The 18,685-nt window shown below is 43.6% G+C and overlaps 1 protein-coding gene across 2 annotated transcripts; it reads left to right on the top strand.

Annotated features, from left to right (window-relative positions):
• The first annotated feature begins 926 nt into the window (after positions 1 to 926).
• Positions 927 to 14,009, top strand: ift43 (intraflagellar transport 43 homolog (Chlamydomonas)). 2 transcript variants are annotated; one of them, XM_079691413.1, is made up of 10 exons: positions 927 to 1,084; positions 2,681 to 2,783; positions 2,880 to 2,899; positions 5,230 to 5,300; positions 7,779 to 7,814; positions 8,604 to 8,650; positions 12,340 to 12,403; positions 13,202 to 13,277; positions 13,402 to 13,464; positions 13,700 to 14,009. In XM_079691413.1, exons 1-10 carry the CDS (start codon positions 1,040 to 1,042, stop codon positions 13,808 to 13,810), a joined length of 636 nt encoding a protein of 211 aa, XP_079547539.1. In that variant the 5' UTR covers positions 927 to 1,039; the 3' UTR covers positions 13,811 to 14,009. The 2 variants fall into 2 exon arrangements, with proteins under 2 accessions (XP_079547539.1, XP_079547540.1); XM_079691414.1 differs by lacking the exon at positions 2,880 to 2,899 and having other exon boundaries at positions 2,681 to 2,782.
• Positions 14,010 to 18,685: the final 4,676 nt, after the last annotated feature.

Below are 18,685 nucleotides of genomic sequence, written 5' to 3'. Positions count from 1 at the left end.
TTTGCTTATTCATGTATATAAAATAAGGACCTTAAGCCTGATTGGAGGGTCATTGAGTTGATTTTATGAGTCCTTTGACAATATTGGCAGCATCCAAAATACGTTTTGGAGACAAATTGAATGCAGATGGAAGGCTAAAGTTAACAAAAGAGATCTTGGAGGTGCACAGGGACTCCAGCCAGCTGCTGTGATCCTTTGGATGCTGCTACTGTTCAGAGCCCATCAGCATCATACAACATGCATAAGGGACATCTAGCGGACAACAGGGGGAGGTTCAGGTCCCATCACTAATTCCTTTCTCACACTGAGTACATGCAATGTGGCAGGGCAATGCAGGAGACGAGAAATGTGACGAGACTCTACTTGATTATGGCTGAGGAAGATGACAAAGACGTGGGAGTTGTGGGAACGATTCTGATTGTTTAAGGCAAACTCTGACTCTGATTGTTTAGATGACATCATTCTTCTATTAACCTTTCCCTCCCTTGTTTTTTACTGACCTAACAACAACACTGAGTAAATATTTGGCACGAGCTTTGACTACAACTGCATGCATGCTTTAGTGTTCAAGGCATTTAGCTTTCTAATTTTAGGAAAGTATACTCACTTGATGTTATGAGGCCAGGCCAGGGTCATTCTTTACTTCAGATATATTTTACATCAATGTGGCTATCATTTCAATGGTGTAGCTGGTAAAGGATGAGATAATAATAACTAGCCTATGTATACTGCCAGGTATCTCCATCCATATTATTGCATATCGTAGGCCTAATAGTTGATCTAATTTATGAATTAATAGTATGAACCTGCTGCGTGCAAATGTAGTAACTAATGGGAAAAAATTAATTTAGTGGAGTAAAAAAATACCCATACCCTACTTTCTGTGTATCGTAGAAAATCCGTGAACACTTCACGGAGACAGACTTGAACACACACTTTCTACTGATTGGCGTTACCATGGAGAGCGTTGCCATGTGACGCGTAGTTAACAGGAAGACGCTGTCCTGCCTGGAGGGGTACTGTAGCAAGGAGGAGAAACATGGAAGATAACTTTCAGCTTGGAGAAACTGGAGCAGTTAAAAATGTGAGTGACTCGGTAAATCGCAGAGAAGGGAGCAAGACATAAGAGGCAGAGGTAACGTTAACTCGTGCGCTGTAAATAGAGAGTAGGGATCATAAAGTACCTGAAGAAGAACCTGTGAAGCGCGACTATTGCTAGCTATTTAGCGTTTAAGCTAACAAATGAGACGTATTAGCCACTCGGCGAATAAGTTAATAAACCAACAAACCTGTTAGCAGCGGAGAGACATTACCATTTACCGTTTTTTAACAACGGCAGCTTGAAGGTTTGTCTGCGCATATAGCTAACGTTGACTAGCTAAGTGGTGCTAGCCTAAATTTCCCATCATGCAAAGCACGGATACATCATTTGCAGATGCTTTGCTAAATTGTATGTTTTTTTTCTTTTCCAACTGTGAATGCTGAAGTCCATCGAAAACGTAAACAAACGTTCATTTTCTGGTGTACCTATACTGTAATACAAATGCTATCACAACCTTTCTCTAGAAAACAAATATATAGTTTACTGCTCTGACACAGTGTTAGAAATACTAAAGTTAGTGCTAGGTTGGATATTTGACAGACGTTAACACCAGTCTTCTTTTCCTGGTCTCACAGACTATGACTTCAGAGGACAGTTAGCATTCACTTTTGACCACAGGTGTTTTACTTAAGGACCATTTATTGATGGTCCTTAAGTATACTCTTAAAATGAAAAACACAATTTTATTTTCAATACCTGCGTGCTTACTTGCTCATTAGGAGAAATTATGCTTAAACACAGAAATCACTAATGTGTCTTTATTTCGCACACATTTTTTGATGATAACTTACGTGTCATGAATTGATTGAATATTTGAATTCAGGGGATCATTCAATTTTTTTTCAATAGCGCCCATTCATGTGACCCAGTGACTCCAAATCAATTCCTCATTTTATTTCTATGTATGACAGACTTTCTATTGGATTTCATTGCCTTTTCTATTATATATGGAAAATGACTATTGAAATTAAGCATTGTTTTTGTATTTTGATTTTCTTTCATCAATTCCATATCATGTGACCCAATGACTCAAAATACGATGTGTGTCCTACATGTCCAGTGTAGTAACAAGATGCTGCATTCATTTTTGATATACTGGGTCACATGACATGGAAGCTATTAAAAAGCAATTCAACTTTCCACTACAAAAACTGCTTTTTCTGGACTAAAATCCAATAAAACAAGGAGCGTCTACTTTTCCAGTGTAGCAATGCAAATTGATGAATATATATGGAGTCACTGGGTCATAGGATATGGAAGACCTTTAATAAAAAACAGCAGAATATTCATAAAAAAGAAGCCCTAAAATCCAATAAAAAAGAGGTGGGACTTCATTTTTCAGTGTAGTAAAAGTTTCTGGTATAAATCTGGAGTCAGTGGTCACATGACATGAAAGCTGTTGAAAAAAACAAAAATGATCCTCTATTGAAACAATATATATATTGCGACATCTGCACATTGTGCCCTAAAAAATGGCACAATTAAAGCAAAGCAAACCACAAAGTATTTGGTAGTGTTTGGAAGAGCTTCTCTGGCTTTCTGTTATCAACATTTTTTTTTTCCCTGCACTTTTCCCAGGTTGCAAAGTCTGGACGAAGAGCTCGCCTTGCAGCTGACCAATCCTCGTTCGAAGATTCTCGTCCCATAAGGAAGTCCTCCACATCTGCTTCAATGGGAGAAGTATGTAAACACATGATAGTCGACACTTAGGGGCATGTTATCATTTCCCTTTACCATAATTTTCATCAATATGCATTTTGTTTTTGTCTCATACATGAATCAAATGAGGACTATGAGGTAGGTAGCATGAAAGAAATTGGTGAATTTGCATGGCTTCTGCTGCTTATTTCTCCAGACATCAACTTTATACTATTTTACACTCGTTCTCCTTCCACCTTTCAGCTGGTTGGATTTGATATCCAGGGCTCACCACTCTCACATTGAACCACACACCGTATCACAGCTTGACTTACGCAGTATAACGTTGAAATAGACGGCTCATTAATGCACAGACATTTAAGTTACAATATTTGTACCGCTTCAAAGCACAGAGAAAAAAACAGTCTGATTTTCAATTATCATTAGGAATGATGTGTGTATTGACTGTGATGTGCTTGCATGAAATGTAAAGTGTCCCTTCATACAAGCTCTAAAACCCTTTTAAACGTTAGTCACAAAGCTTAGTTATTGTTCTCTTGTAAATTGCCTAATTGAAACACAAGCAGATGACATCACTAAAGTCCCCATGACTCTAGCAACTTTTCATTCCGCCACTTTGAGTCTGTGCAGATATGTTGTTGTAAAGTTTTCCTTGTGATGTCTGCCTCTTAAAACAAGTTGCTAAATTTAGACTTAATATAGGGCACCAATATATGAGAGAAGTCAAATCTGAAGACAGTGGAAATATATCAAATCATTTCACTCCACTATCATTGGCATTTATGGAATCAGTCACATCTCCCAGATTGGCAAACTGTAAACCAGCCAACATTCCCGAAGTAAAACATTCCAGCAATGCTTTAGCTTTAGGCTAATCCACCCAAATTAGGCCAACGTCCCTAATGTATGAACCAGTATTCTCGCGCCCTTTGTGACCTGCTGTGCACATGCAATACATTTTTCCAGAGTGTCGTGCGACTGGGTGGGTTTATTTGCAGTCTTCGTTTATCAACCCTGGCCTCTTCTGCCTAAAATACCCAACTGATTGGTCACATTCCTGACGTCCTTTAAAACAAAGACTAATTTGCTTTTATGGGCTCATAGGGTTTGGCCACCACAAGTCCCTTGCCCTAGAGACCATCAGAGAATCCTAAATTAGAGCTTTCAGGAGCTAAGTTAATTGCCTTTACAGCCATAACTATTTTACTAGGACTGTGAAGTTCATATTTGGTCATGAAGTATTCAAGGCACAGATTTGTTTAGCTTCTCAGGACACTTATGGTCCTCTCCATTTCTTTATAGTGAAATAACTGTCACAGGATGGATTTATTGCACTCAGAGACACTTGACCTTTCTATCTCTCGTGAAAATGTTTCACTGTCAGAAATACCAAACAAGTGGAATTTAACAAACATCTCTTGAAGGAATGTTGCTTAAAATGACTCAATTGTCGTTATGGTAATCCCCTTTGTTCTTAATAAAGAGACAGTTACTAATTACAGGAAGTTGAGTGAGCTTGTTCAGCCTCAGCTCTCTCGATGAATGGTAATATACAGCGGAGCAGAGTGGCTCCCCCTCCCTCTGCCCTGCTTAATGGCCACATTCAGATTTATAAATGGCTTTGGTGAAGGAACCAGCCATGAAAGATTATTTCCCCTTTCATCATAAACGAAAGAAATTCTTCACGAGCACTTTGTCCTCTGCAGACCCAATTTAGTAATGAGAAATGTTGTGCCTTTTTTATTTTTTTCATAATCCATTTGTCTAGTGCCCACCCTCGCGTGCTCGGAGGAATTCATTCATTCAAGCGCCGGTCTCAGGGTCCCGGTCTCAGGATCGAGATGCATACTTGCTTTACTATTTTCAGAATCAAAGAATGAGAGGGAGAGGGTCATTTCTTTCCTCCTGATGTATTTTGGGGTCTGACTTACAGGCCGTGGCAGTTCCCACACTCTGCCCCATACGTTTGGTGCTGCAAATGGACGGTATTGAAAACTATACAAATAAACAAAACAATGGAGTGCATAGAGACGACCGTGTGCGGCACATACCAGGCCTATTGTTTACTCTACATGACGGTAGCTTGAAACATAAATATTACAGAGGTGAAACTTAGTTTAAATGATCCCCGAGCCTTTAGGGGGACAATTAAAGTAAGCATTTTATTGTCCTTTACATTATTGCTATTTTAATGGGGTCCGTTTCTTCTATTGTAGGTAAGAGAGCCACCTACTGGCAAATTCCCTTTTTCAAAAATGATGTTTTTCTGACACAATAAAGCCTATTAGCATATTTATCATACAGTTATTGATGTAACCTATAATTATGACAAATCTTAAAGCTATTTCATTAACATTAACACAAACATGAACTTTTCAACGTAGTGCTCCAAGAATAAAGCCAGATAACAGTTAGATTGTATATGAGTGAATAAATCTTCAACAAATGAAAGTTCTCTCTTCTTCCAGGGTCCTCCTCCTAAACCGGCCCGGCGGCAGGGCGGCTGGGCAGAAGAAAGCTCTGGTTCTGGTTCTGCCAAGTACGTTTCTCTACCTTTTAGCTCCGTCTCCCGTAGCCACACTACGGAAGGCGGAGACAGCGAGCAGTGGTCTCGGGTTTATGTGTTATTAATGAACTCTCATGCTGTTGAATGAGCTTATTTATCAGTGCATATTTGGCACTCAGGCTGTGAATCAACAAGGTTAGAGGAAGCCTGTCTGAGCAGCAACTCTCCATTCGTCTTCATCTGTGAGCAAGGCGGTAATTGACATGGTTAATGCATCAGCCACAGGAGGGCACTGTTAGTCAGCTAGCCACTTCATCACCAGGGTTCAAGCCACTTAATCACCCCTTACCACTGCAGGCTGCTCTTTACATGGGGAGCACAACACGGAGGATTTACAAAGTATTTGGAACAGATGGAACATGTTTCCCACTCAGCCTTCTCCTACCACTTACACATCTAAATCTATATACTGTACATGACTAAATCAACTCTGTTAGTGTGGAACGGCCTCTCTACAACGCTCCTTTTCTCATTCTGAGTGGAGGTGAGAGCATAGGAGATGCATTGAAGTGAACACACTGAGGCAAGTGTGCTTATTTGCGTAGTTTACTGCACCGTTAGTGCAAGCAGGGAAAACAGAAAACTCAATAGATCTTTCCTTTCTCACAGAAGGTCAGCGTGTCGCTTCTCTGCGTCTGTGTAACCCGGCTTGATTCGCAGTCTCAAAGCGATTGAAATACAGGAGGTGTAAAAGGGTTTTGCGCACGCATTGATCCTCTCTGAACAAAGTAAGTAATGGTCCCCCCTGGAACCGGCAAGGACTTTTCCCTTCAATGTCACCCCTCATGCTCAATCACCGACGCCCTCCTCCCACTAATCCCAGCGCAGAAATCCCGGGATTTGTCGATCTATCACTTCTAATTGACACTAAATGATCTGTCAGTTTATTGATGAACCTTTGAAACCAGGTTGTCACAATATATTTTATCCCTAACAACTTTTTCCAGACAGTTTTACCATGTCTATCGCTTTGCCTTACATGAGTCTTAATCAAGGGGCCTGTAATGTGTCTTAAGTGTCGCCACCCCCGCCCCCCCACCCCCAGACAGGACACAGTCCAAGGGCAGGCAGGTGGGCTCCCTCCGCTCAGCCCTGCCTGGGTGGACTCATGAAAACCTTCAGAGAGAACAGGAGGAAACATTTTTAGAGGATTGGGTAGCTAGTTGTTTTTTATGTCATTCTTTCTTTTTTAAATTGGATCTCCCCTTACATTTTTTTTTAAAGATGAATAATCCGATACACAAACAAATGCATCATAACTTAAATGTCTGTGTTTTCAGATGAACGCGATTTGATGAGTATCTACTAAAAATGACTTTGCTCTAAGGATGGTTATGTGTAGCAGCAAGCTTTATTTCTTTTGAGTTTGTTTTCTTGAATTTGAATGATATCTGCTCTGCTTGTCAAGTCTCATTTATTTGTATGCCCCAAATTCCCCCCAAAAATGAGCCATATCAATTGTTCAGACTCCTTCAGGAAAACCCTTTTTAATAGAAAAAAAGCTACTTAAAGGAGAACAAGGTCTAATGGTTAACTAAAAGTAGGTTCTGAACCTGGGGTCCAGGTGCTGCTTTTGATGTGGAAGCTTTGGTTTGCTTTTCTAGTGACGTCTTCACTGCCTCTCTGTTTTTGGAGCCCCTGAATTAGCCCCTGCCATTCTTATGCAGTGATTTTAAATATAAACATACAGTAGCTGCTTAAGTGAAGTGCACATTTTTATATACTTTTTCGATGAATGTACATTTATTTAGAAGTTTGTATTCACTTAAAATCAGTAACCTTGATTTCTGGCAGTATGAAATGATGAAAATGGCAGTAAAAACCACTATTGCTGCACAGGATGTGTTACTTTTACATCCAGTAGGGGGCACTACTCAACCAGGGGAACCAGAACCAACAGCGTTTTGCATCAGGAGAAAAAGATAAACACCTCTTATACACAAGTTTAAGCTGCTTTTTGAAGCACATAGAACTTACTGTGATTTTTCAATGATGGTTGATATAGTAATATACTTCTGAGGTAATAATAATATGGTTTTTATTTGATTCCTGATGGGATTGCTACTTATTTAAATATACAGTGGATGCTAATAACACTGTGTAGAGGCAGAGACGTGTTAAAACACACTATGTTGTCTGGCATGCTCTGTTCTAGCTGAGATGTGTACACGGACACAATTCAGAAAATAACCGCACGATCCAGAACGAGACGAGGAGAAGTCAAAACTCTTCTAGACCCCACTTCGTCTGATAAAGCAGAATTACAGTCATTAGATACATATATAACAGGATGTATTTATTAAAATCCCTCTAAGGACTAAGAATATATAACCAGTATGTACTGTGTACAGCTCGAGTTCTGTACTTCCAATTGTTTAGAAGTAAGCAAACATTTTAAATAACGTGTGATATTTAATTTGTTTGACATTTGTTTATTCTGCTGCTTCACAGATCCTCCAGAAGGCCTGCAGCAGAGGATCTGGAAGAGTACGTTCACTCCGTATTTCATTGTATTCCTACACATTCAATGCCGGTCTGTGTGGCTGGATAAAAATAGGTCACTAAAATGTTAGTTATTTTGCAGTAAAGTGAAAACAGCGCTGTACTCTCAGATTGTCCTTGGTTGCAACTAATCCTTGCCTTCCAAGAACAATCACTTAACATGATTAAAAAAACGGCGTGACTGAGTTGTCATCACTTTTATTGCCGTTAGGAGCCAAGTTTTCCTGTTATTCTATTTTTTCCTCCCAACCCCCCTTTACATCATTCTGTGACTAGAATAGACATCATGAGGAGAGGCAGCTAGAGGACGAAGTCATCTATGTTTTACTCATCGTCGCAGTTGGAGCCCGGTGCCTGAATGGCTGCAGTGAGACGGAGGCTTTGTGTGTAGAAGTTGTTACCCGGCAGAAAAGTCCCTTATGTTGTGCTCCTGTCACAACTGCCTTGTCTCAGTAATACTTATTCAGACTGCTGCCTGAGCTGGGTATTTTTTATACTTTTTTTCAAATCCTAGAGGTGATCTTGTCAATGGCTGTAGACCGGTCACAGCACAGCAGCGTCTTAAAGCACCATCAGTGCTTTTTTGAAAGAGAGTTTTCAGAAGTCCAGTAGCAGTAAAACTTCTGAATTCCACAAGAAAGACACAAAACCAGCCCATCATCAAAGCAAATTAGCCCAGGATCCTTCTCACTCTCTCATTATGATGACCTCACCGTCAGGCTGCATTTTGAAAGCCTTAAATAATTCATACTCTCACACTTCCTGTTTCTACAGCCGCCGCCTGCGACCACAAACTCCCCAGGGATCAGATGATGAAGGAGGTAAGAGCATCCTCACTGTCCCCCACTCTGTGTCCCTTCCTCACGGGCAGAAGAGGAGCCCTCCAGTGCTTCCAGCGGCACATTCATCCTCTGGAAGTAGAGCAGATAAGCAGGCAGTCAGATCATCACTTTTCACTGATGCTCACACCATATTTCTCCTGGAATCCAGCATGGAGTTATCTGTGAGAGCTCTGCATCTGTGTTCCTGCTTCTGACCACTGCGTGACTCTGTAGAAGCTTGGCTCCTTTGAGGACAACGACAAGTGAACATGCTCATTAAATAGGGTTAAATCTATTAGGTGATGGGGAATGGTGTGGCAGGAGATCAGTGTTCCCTCACTACTTAGAGCAGTTACACACATGCACACACACACACACACACACACATGAACACACACATGCACAGAGTGTGTCTGGCAGCTGCTGTTGAATACAGATCTAGCTCTAACTGAGTCACCTGAGGGCCCAACTCTGCTCAACACAAACAATGTCAGGACTGAGGAGGGAAATTTCAGCTGAACCCTGCCTAGAATAATTGTTCTGTTTTGCGACGGCAGGCAGCTGGGGAAATAGGTTCAAACTGCCTTGGTAAAGATCGGTTAGCAGCATGAGTGCTCAGCTGACACTGAAGGACTTCTACACATCACTGTTTCAGGGAAAGGGATGCTGTTTATGGGCAAAACATCTGTATTAAATGTTTCTAAATTCCGAGTATTGTGACATTATTATAATGACCATAAGAAGGAGAATACATGTAAAACTGAAAACCAAGACAAATGTAAATAATGAAAAAGAAATGGGTCCCATTTTTCAATATCTAACTTTTTATAATTTAAAAAAGTTCAAAAAACATGGATCAACAGTATTTAATAATCTCACTGCCCTAATGTAAATGTTGCTATATTACCCTATATTTCATGTTGTATTATATTTTCATTAAAAAAATCAAATTTTTCATTGAAAATGGGGAAACTACCATTTAAAAAAAAGTACAATTCTAAATGTACTGATTAGTCACAATGAATTTCACATAAACTGCAGGGTTTGAGGTACTGTATAACCTCTCTAATCTCTACTTTTTATGTACACCACACACACACACACACACACACACACACACAAACTCAATGTCTGTCACCCTGTAGTATGCGCTGGCTCAACCTGCCAGTTGAATGAAAGTCCAGCGGTTTGGTTCCCTTGCAGTTAATGCCGCCGGAAAGATTATTACTCTGGTGAGGGAGACCTCTTAATACAGAGCCGGAGGCAGGGGCATCGGAAATTACAGAGCTGAGGGTTAGTGAGATAGCCCCTGCGATCTTGATTATGTCCCCTACCCTTATCCCTTATGTCCACTGGCTACACGCACACCGAGAGAGAAGGCTAGCCCCCCAGTCCCCTGCTCCCATCCTCCCATCAGCTGACCCCACAGCCTCCTGCCGGTCACTTAAAAAAGCACCAGTATCGCAAAAACACTCATCTGTTTCATGTCTCACTGTCTTGCTCTTACTCAGTGATGTGTTAAATATTTTTCCCATAAGCCTTTCAAATGTATTCAGTGCCTATAATCATTGTGCTGGCCCCCCTGCGTAGATTATAGGAGCCCGAGTGATGTAAAGAGGGGGCCCGTCTCGGCAGAGTCGCTGACTGGCGTGTGCCTGCCGGGAGTATGTCTACATTCACAGCAAATGATCCCCTTTTGATATTTACATGCTCCAGCGAGGCAGCCGGACGCGGGCGGGTAATAAGGATACGCCTGGCCTGCTCGCTGCCAGACAAAAGCCACCTTGATGCATGTCCAGCCCAGGGAGGAAGTGAGTGGAGGTGAAGCAGGAGGGACCGCTCCTCCTGATGGAGCTGCCCTCTGCGTGTGGAGAAAACACGGCTTGTTTGCGGCTGCTTTGATGCCCCGCTTGACCTCCAGTAATAGGTTGAATTTGAAGCTCATTTAAAAATGTTGTTCCTTTTTTCCCTTAATAATAGACTTTGCATATAGACAACAAATGCCTCTGTGCTTCACATTGAACTCTCATGAAGTGTGTTAATAGTGCATTACTGGCTGAAATGAAAAAGTGTGTGTGGAGGGATAGACAACCCAGGAAGCTGTTTGCAAAGAGTCGGACAGCAAGGCTTTTTGATGTCATCGCACTAAGACCATTACATTTGATTGGGGGTCCAGGGGGGACGGATTCTGCTGAACGCTGTGCTTTGTAAATGAGAGGACAAAGTGTCACCGCGGCCTCATGAATATGAAATACCCCCGCCTGCATTTATTTGGATATCAGAAACACAGATGAATCTTGTCAGCGGCTAAACGAGCGTGGCATTATTAATTTGGTTTAATTAAAAAAAGAGAAAGAAATAAGTTATCAACAGAGGGGGAGCTTTTGTTATCATGTGAAAGTTGAGGGCTCAAAATCCAAATGATTTCTCTTCGTCCATAACTTTCATGAAGAACTGCATTTTAGTGCTCCTTCAAAGGTGGATGTCTCTTCAACTCTAGTTTATTTTCAGGAGTATTTTTAAAGGGATGGTGACATAGATGCCCAGATATTTCCTCACATCAGATGCACACTTCCATCTCCTCACCTCTATTTAGCTCCACTATTGACTTTCCCCTCAGGGTGCAGTACTGTGGTTAGAGATTACTGAGAACCCTCTTCATGCAGTCCAGCTCTCTTTTTCTATCCGTCTGTTCCTCTCTCTTTCTCTCTCTCTCTCTCTCTCTCTCTCACTGTCAACACTCAGGTGTAGAGCTAATAAGGATGTGTAGTCTGCTGTCCCCCACAAAATATTGTTCAGGAAATTCACATCCCACCCAAAGTTAACACATTTTCCTTCAGGGCAGATGTTTTTTATTGACTGTTTTGTACATTCTTCTTAGGTTATACAGTTACCTTTAAAATGCCATCACACAATAACATCTAATTACAAGAGTCTTTAAGCACTTTCTTTATTCATTAGTCAGTAAATCATGTTTTGATCCAGTTTATCTATATCCCTTATTATGCCTCTTTCATTTCCCTGCTCCAAAAAAATGTCCATTTGAAAAATGCTGTGAAAGTTTGCCCTGTCCTTCTTGGGAGTGGAGCCATCCTCTGTCCTGTTGCGTTTTGCCAATTAAAGTGGGTTCCCACTGTTTGAGCAGCGGGTTGGCGGCTCCTGGCTCTGCAGCCCCTGCCAGGCCGCACGGTGACTTCCGACCCCACACAGATGGGCCCGCAAGCAAATACTCTTGCACATGGCTGGATGCCGCCCCAGTCGGAGTGGCAGAGTGGACATGGAGGTCGGCCCGCCGGCCACTGAGGGTCCTGGGGGTGGGTGGCGCTGACAGGGCCCAAATGCTAAGGTAGCAGGGGGTGCTTTCTGGGGAGCCCCTGGCCAGCGCCCCTCTCACAGCAGGAAGAGCTGCCGCCTCGCCTCCTGAATATTCATGGCCGCATGGCTATTGTGACAGGGCAGCTCTTATGAGGATGTTACGAGAGAGGGAGGGGAGGAAGTGCCACGCAGACATGGTCACACACACCCATGTTCACACAGAAATGTGCAATCCAAGCAGCCGTACACAGGGGATTTACCGCATTTTTCATAAATGCTTCTGTTGTGCTGCCTATCAGATTATCTTAAATGGTGGCACTTTTTTAAATGTTATCATATCTTCTGCTAAATGCTCTGGTCTACGTTTTTTATAGTAATTCCAGACCTCGAAGAAGTACAGGAAGAAGATCTCAACAACCAAATAGCAGCTCCACCAAGGTACCCTTCTGACACACACTTTTTGAAGTTCATGGAAAATAAGGATTTACACACACACACACACACACACACACACACACACACACACACACACACACACACACACACACACACACACACAGCGTGTCCCCATGTCCAGCAGTTAACCTTTGTCCGTGCGAGGACATTAGATCAGCAGCCTGCTCTGGTGACTTTGATGGTTACCCGTCCTCCACTCGTGCCGTTGCAGAGTCTTGCTTTATCGGGCTGAAATGGAGAAATAACAGTTGGGTGTGATTTATGCAACTCTGTTACCAGGGTCCCTACTAACCGGGCCCTTTGATTTACAGGGCAGTGAGAGACACGCCGACATGTGTTGAATATGTAGCAAGGCTATGACAGCGGTGGAGGTTATTAGGCTGGGGCTTGCTCTCTGTGCGAGATAATATCCACATTGAACTCATTGCAGGGGCAATGTAGCGTGTAATGTGCAGTAAGTAGGACTGGCATGCACTGCTAGGCCCCGGCCACTTTGAGAGCCCCCCCACTTAATTCCAACCCACAGATAAGCAGCTGGGTTTCAATTTGAAGCGTTTACCACTTGGCAACAATCTCCTGCTCTCTGTGGTCTTTGCTTGAAGTCTTGAAGCTTCGTGGTGCACAAACTTCTGCAAAGCCACTTTTCACTCTTTATTTCATGTAGCGTGTAAGCACTGCAGTCGGCAAGCCTTTTTGTTTTTCTGCTACGTGTTGTCCTGATCGAAATGAAAGTCTGTTTGTGTATCTAATGCGTATTCTGTCTGTCTGTCCCCCTGTTAGCATGCAGGTGAACCGGGTGGTGACCTACAGAGATCTGGACAATGATCTGAAGTATTACTCTGCGTTCCAGCCGTTAGTAAGTCAAGGGCATTTTTTCACATATTTATGCTACGTCTCTTCTTGTCAAGGTGGTTAATTTAGCAAAGCACATGACTTCTGTTTGTGCAAGCCAAGTGAAGTGTACTGTGATCTTTCTTCAGGACGGAGAGATCGACTTGAAGCTCCTCACCAAGGTTTTAGCTCCGGAGCAGGAGGTGAAAGAGGTGAGTGAATTGTTAGTAAATATAGCTTGTGAGCTCCCAGCGAATGCCTGTCCAGCTGTTTCTGGAGCACCAGGGGAGGTTGCCACTCTGTCTCCCAGGTAATCAAGATTTACGATGTGTACATTAACACCCTCTGCTCTCCTTCCCCTGGTCTCTGTTCCCCTTGTTCTCCTCCTTGGGATGTCTCCCCTCTGCCTCTCTAATTCTTCTTCTCTCCCCCTCTTCTGCTCTGCAGGATGATGTGATCTGGGACTGGGATCATCTGTTTACAGAGGTGTCCTCAGAGCTGCTGATGGAATGGGATCAAGGAGAGAGTGAGGATCAGGCTGCGTTGCCTGTAACCTGAGGAAGAGGTTTGGACTTCAAAAGGCTCCAGTGGGAACAGGCTGAATGTCCATTACACAGAAGGGCCAGTGACTTTGGTTATATTAACTTTAATTACTGTTTGTTACCCAGAATTTATATTTTGTAAAGTGTATATACATTGTTTGTCATCTTTTTCTAAATAAAGGTCACTGTGCATTGAACAGTGCAGTGATGTTTTACCCTGTCTTTGTTTCGAGTTTTTAGAATTTCACCCTTTTAGTTTCTCCCCTAAACAGCCAAAAGGCAAACTGATTTTCTTTAAAAGCTCCCTGAAAAAAGCTGTCGCAGATAAAAAATGCCCTCCCTGTAGTTCCAGCTTTATCAACACCCTTATACAAGTCCAAGGTTGATAATCAGCTAAGCTGAAATCCAGTTGATTGTGTTCAAATTAACATTCCTCATTAAAGCCTACAACCTTATTGTTATTGACTGTGCCATTGACTTTATCTTCCAGGTCCTCGATAGGAGCAACCCCTTCTTCTCTATTATCTCAAATGCATTGAACACAGTTCCTATTGACACCCGGGGGATTAGCATACATTATACCTTTTACTGGATAAAGAGGAATTGATGTAAGTTGGAAACAAGACAACAGCTGGTGCTGGTACGAAACAGGCCACAAGACTCCTAACAGGTTTCTGAATGTAATTTGACATTGGCTCCGACACATTAAAACAGAATTTGTTATATATCATTTACGTTGTATACCATGCCTTCAACATGCCGTGCGTATCAGCATTCAGTTTGGTCTTTGGTTCATGTGTGTGAATATAAAGGCAGGCCTCCAAAGTCAGGCCAGGTCTATTAGAGAAACAGCTGTAACATTTACAGATTGTGATTAGGTTTATTTCTGAGGCCGAGAGCAGTCTCATGACATTTGGGGATGCACTGCAGAGCCCTGAAGGACACATAATCTATGCATCTAACATCTCAATCACTGGCCATCACAAATAGATCCAGATTTTTTCATTTGGTGGGCCTTGAATCAACTTCATCAAGTGTGTTACCTCAGGACCGGGCGTCCACATGGGATGTTTGTGCTCTGAATATTTGTTTTTGAGCCCAGTGCTCGAATGCAGTGAGTGATCAGTGTTTGTTTCTCTATCAGACATACAAACACACACTTTTGCCTCCTCCACAATTGGCTTATTTAGCCAGACTTAATGAATTCTGCCCATATGCCCCGAGCAGCTGCTATGTTGCCCCTTCCTCCCGCCCCCGCCGAGCTGCGAAGTGCCCATCCATGTAGAGACAACCTCTAGCTGTCTCTCTGGAGAAGCCTAAGCCTGCCACTCCTCTGCTGGCAGCCGGCCGGTGCTGTCTGAGGTGGGCTGCGGACGGGCCGAGGACTCAGATTAGGGCCCAGTGATCACGGGTTGTGGCTGGCCTCTAATGATTGGCCCGAGCATCGCTGGATCAGAGAAGGGATTAGAGGGAGAGAGAGAGAGATCCAGAGACGCTGTTTGGCATATGCTTGCATCCAGCTTCTCAAAGTGACCTCTCTCTACTTCCTCATCCTGCTTCTCTCTCCACCTTTTATTCTCTCCGTGTCTCTCAGTGCACACAGTATATCCTGATGCTGCAATGCTCAGAATGACCTCTCACTGTCTGGGTGCAGCGAATTCAATCACGTCAAAACAGCTACAATATGTACATCATTTCTAGTGAGGAAGACAGTTGTGTTCTTAGAGAGCTTTTTGGTTATGGCGCTTGCCTTCAGATGAACGCGGTGTCACTGGGAGGTGAGCTGAGTCTGAGGCCATGTTGATGCTGTGTATATCAGATCAGGCGATACAGGCCTCACATGGGTTTAGGGTGTAATTTGTTTTTCCTTGACATTTTTCTATTAAAATAATGGAGCCATTACTGCTGTAGGAATCCAGGTTGCCCCAGTGCATGCTTCTGTAATCCGATATTTCATTCAAAATGATCCAGTAATGACACAATGTTTAAAATCCTTTGATTTGATGGGACTCTTCCAACATGGCGGTACACCAAAATCTCAGAGTTTATGTCGGAGAAGAAGTTTTCTCGTGTGAATGTACACTGTTTATTTTTCAAGCTGCAGTTTGATCCTGTAGACATTGTAAAATCTTGAGTCCAATGTGCACCATCTGAGCACAGGGAGTTCTCAGGCCATTGAGTTTAAATGGGTCATTTATCTATGCTTTTATTGGGTCCCTCGGTGGAAATGACTTTTCGTTTTGTGGAAAAGAATACAAACGGAAGAAAGTAATACACTTTTAATAAAAAAGGGACAAAGCCCCTGTTACTGTAATGTATGTTCCTGCTCCTCGTCGACAGGCTTGTTAATGTATTTTGATATTGGGCGCTAATTGGAAGGATAGAATAAAGATAATATGCTTCCAGCTCTACCTAATATGCTGTGGTGTTGACAGAAGTTTATACATCTTATCTGGTCTCAATATCTGCCTCCCATATGGCCCAAAAGCAATATGCTGAGGTGTAATTAAATCAAATGGGGAGATGTGGAGATAGCATGGGGCCCAATGCCGGGGCCCCGCAGACTCAGAGTGAGGGGTGAGGACAGACACGCTGAAACTCAAGGAGTATTAGGACCAGTTCATTCCACCAGGGGCCGCGTGCCTGTCACAGGTTCCCTGTCGCTGACCCGGCCAGCGTCAGTCAGGTGCCATGAAGCGGTCATGAGAGGTTTATTATCAGTTTAAAAAGGCAACAAAATAAAGACATCCCCCTTTTAAAGCCTGGACAAGATCATATTTTGCACATTAATTTATAACATGACTACCTATATCAACCGTATTCAAATGGAGCTCGTGCCCTTTGAAACGAGCCTCAAAAAGCAGCCGCAGTATTGATTTGCCACAAAGACTCCATGATATTTCATGTTTAAAGCAGAAATCCTCGCCACACAACTAAGGCAGTCAGATCAATATCATTTTTTGATCAAAAGGGGATTTACTTTTGAAATAGCTAGATTAAACAGATGTTTTATTCTTCATTAGATATACTGCACCTTAAAAAACCTGCAGGGGGTGGAGGGAGAGGAGGGGGAAATACTCCACAAAAGGTCTTTTTTAAGACCGAAAGTTTGACGGGTTGAAAAGTATTTTCAGTTTTGTCAGTGCTATTTTTTCCCTCTCTTCTTTAGTTAATATTCTGTCGCTCTAGGTCCTTTTTTGTTTACCCCAGGTGGGCTTCGACATGAAATGGCTGGGACGGTGGCAGCTTTGAATGCCCCTGGGCATCTTATGGCCATCATGTTGTCAAAGAACCCGGGAGGGGGAATGAGAGTTTTTTTTAAAAAGTGTAAACCACGACACGGGAAAAAAAAGCTTCTGTTCTTTTTGTAGCAGCGTGATTGGTTGATTCATTATTATTATTTCCTGCTTTCCCCTCATATGTTTTTAGTGCTGCCGAGGGTTGGGAGGCGAGACAGGGGTTTGAACATGAAATACAGTCGAGCTTCACGTTTGTCATGTATTTTATTATTTCCCTTCCTCACCTCTCAGTCCTGTGCACGAGGTCCTTCATTTTTCACATGACTGCTTTTCTTATCATTGTGGGCGCTCTCCGCTGGCCTATGAGTGACTTAAAGGCAATAAAACACACAACATTCTGTAAAACACGGATGGCTCTCTGATCGCAGAGGCCCTGCAATGCTTCTCCTGGAAATTATGATAATAACTCAGTGGCTGTTGGAGTGGGCAGGTCGCTGGTGGGGGACGGGGGTGGCAATGGGATGGGGTTCACCAAGGTCCTCTGAGCAGGGAGAGGTCAAGGTGGCCTGTTGGGCCTCGCCACGAATCCCCCTCTGTCATAAACTCTTTCCATCATGCAGGACGCCGCCTGCAGCCAGGTATACAGCCAAACCTCTTTGTCTTGTAGCCACTGGCGATAAAGCAAGGGCTGATGGGAGAGTGGTTGTGTTGGCCCCCCCGGCAGTGGCGAGGTCAGCCGAGGAGCTTATTATAGCCAGCCGAGAAAACGCCTGAGTCAACACAACTCCACTGTTCGCCCTCCGAGGCTCACAAACACACTTATGTTATGTTCTTCTAAACTATTTGTATTCCTTTTGAGGAGGAAACAAAAGTCAACGAGAGCTCTGTGTGTCTGGATGATTTTTGGTGTTGGGATTGTGGCTAGGGGCGGAGGGGAATGGGTGGATGTAGCCCCACAACACCTCTCAAGTGTGTGAATGAGAAGGAGTGAGGACAGGAAGAGAGCGCGCGCTCCACCACTGAGGTGCTGACAGAGGGGATCGAGGGGCTGAGATTGCACCTGTTCCGGCCCAGCAGCCTCCCAGCAGGGTCTCGCCTGGGTCTCAGCCTTCTCCTGGCATCTGTGATGGGGGCCAGGGCCAGTCCCACCTCCAGCGCTCGCTCCACCTCTTATTTGCTTGTGGAAGAGAGACAAGAAACACTGGAGGCTCCATCTGCCGAGGGCTCTCCTCTGTCTCTGCGGCCCGCCTGGGGAAGGGGGTTGCTGGGCCTCCGCGACTCTGCCACGGGGGTCTCACAGTGGTAGACCACAGCGCGGCACATCACACGTCACATGCCAGCTGGCCAGGCTCTTTTCCACTGTAAACAGAGACTAATGACCACTCAACACACCAAACACATAGCCCTCGGTAGAGTGGAGGAGGGGGGAGGCAATGCAGGGGGGAGAGGTTTGGTTTGGATGAAGCAAAGCAGCATCCTGAGGTTGCTACACAGGGTCTGCTGCTGCTCGAGAAGCTGTTTGTGCCCGGAGAGAGAGCTTACCGTCACAGTGGGATGTTGGTAGAGCTACTCTCTGGGTCCACTACATCACAGTCCGCTGGTTTCCTGCATGCGAGCAGCATCACAGGCCTCCCAGTGCTCCGCGAGCTCCC

The sequence above is a fragment of the Notothenia rossii genome (genome assembly GCF_949606895.1).
Source record: "Notothenia rossii genome assembly, chromosome: 7".
Lineage (NCBI taxonomy): Eukaryota > Metazoa > Chordata > Actinopteri > Perciformes > Nototheniidae > Notothenia > Notothenia rossii.
This window is presented reverse-complemented; position numbering and strand designations above follow the sequence as displayed.

Excerpts from the sequence above, each read along its gene's own strand:
- ift43 (XM_079691413.1), top strand. The coding sequence starts at position 1,040 with ATGGAAGATAACTTTCAGCTTGGAGAAACTGGAGCAGTTAAAAAT. Across the intron at positions 8,651-12,339 it reads GGGATCAGATGATGAAGGAG|TAATTCCAGACCTCGAAGAA; the intron begins GTAAGAGCATCC and ends CGTTTTTTATAG. Across the intron at positions 12,404-13,201 it reads CAAATAGCAGCTCCACCAAG|CATGCAGGTGAACCGGGTGG; the intron begins GTACCCTTCTGA and ends TCCCCCTGTTAG.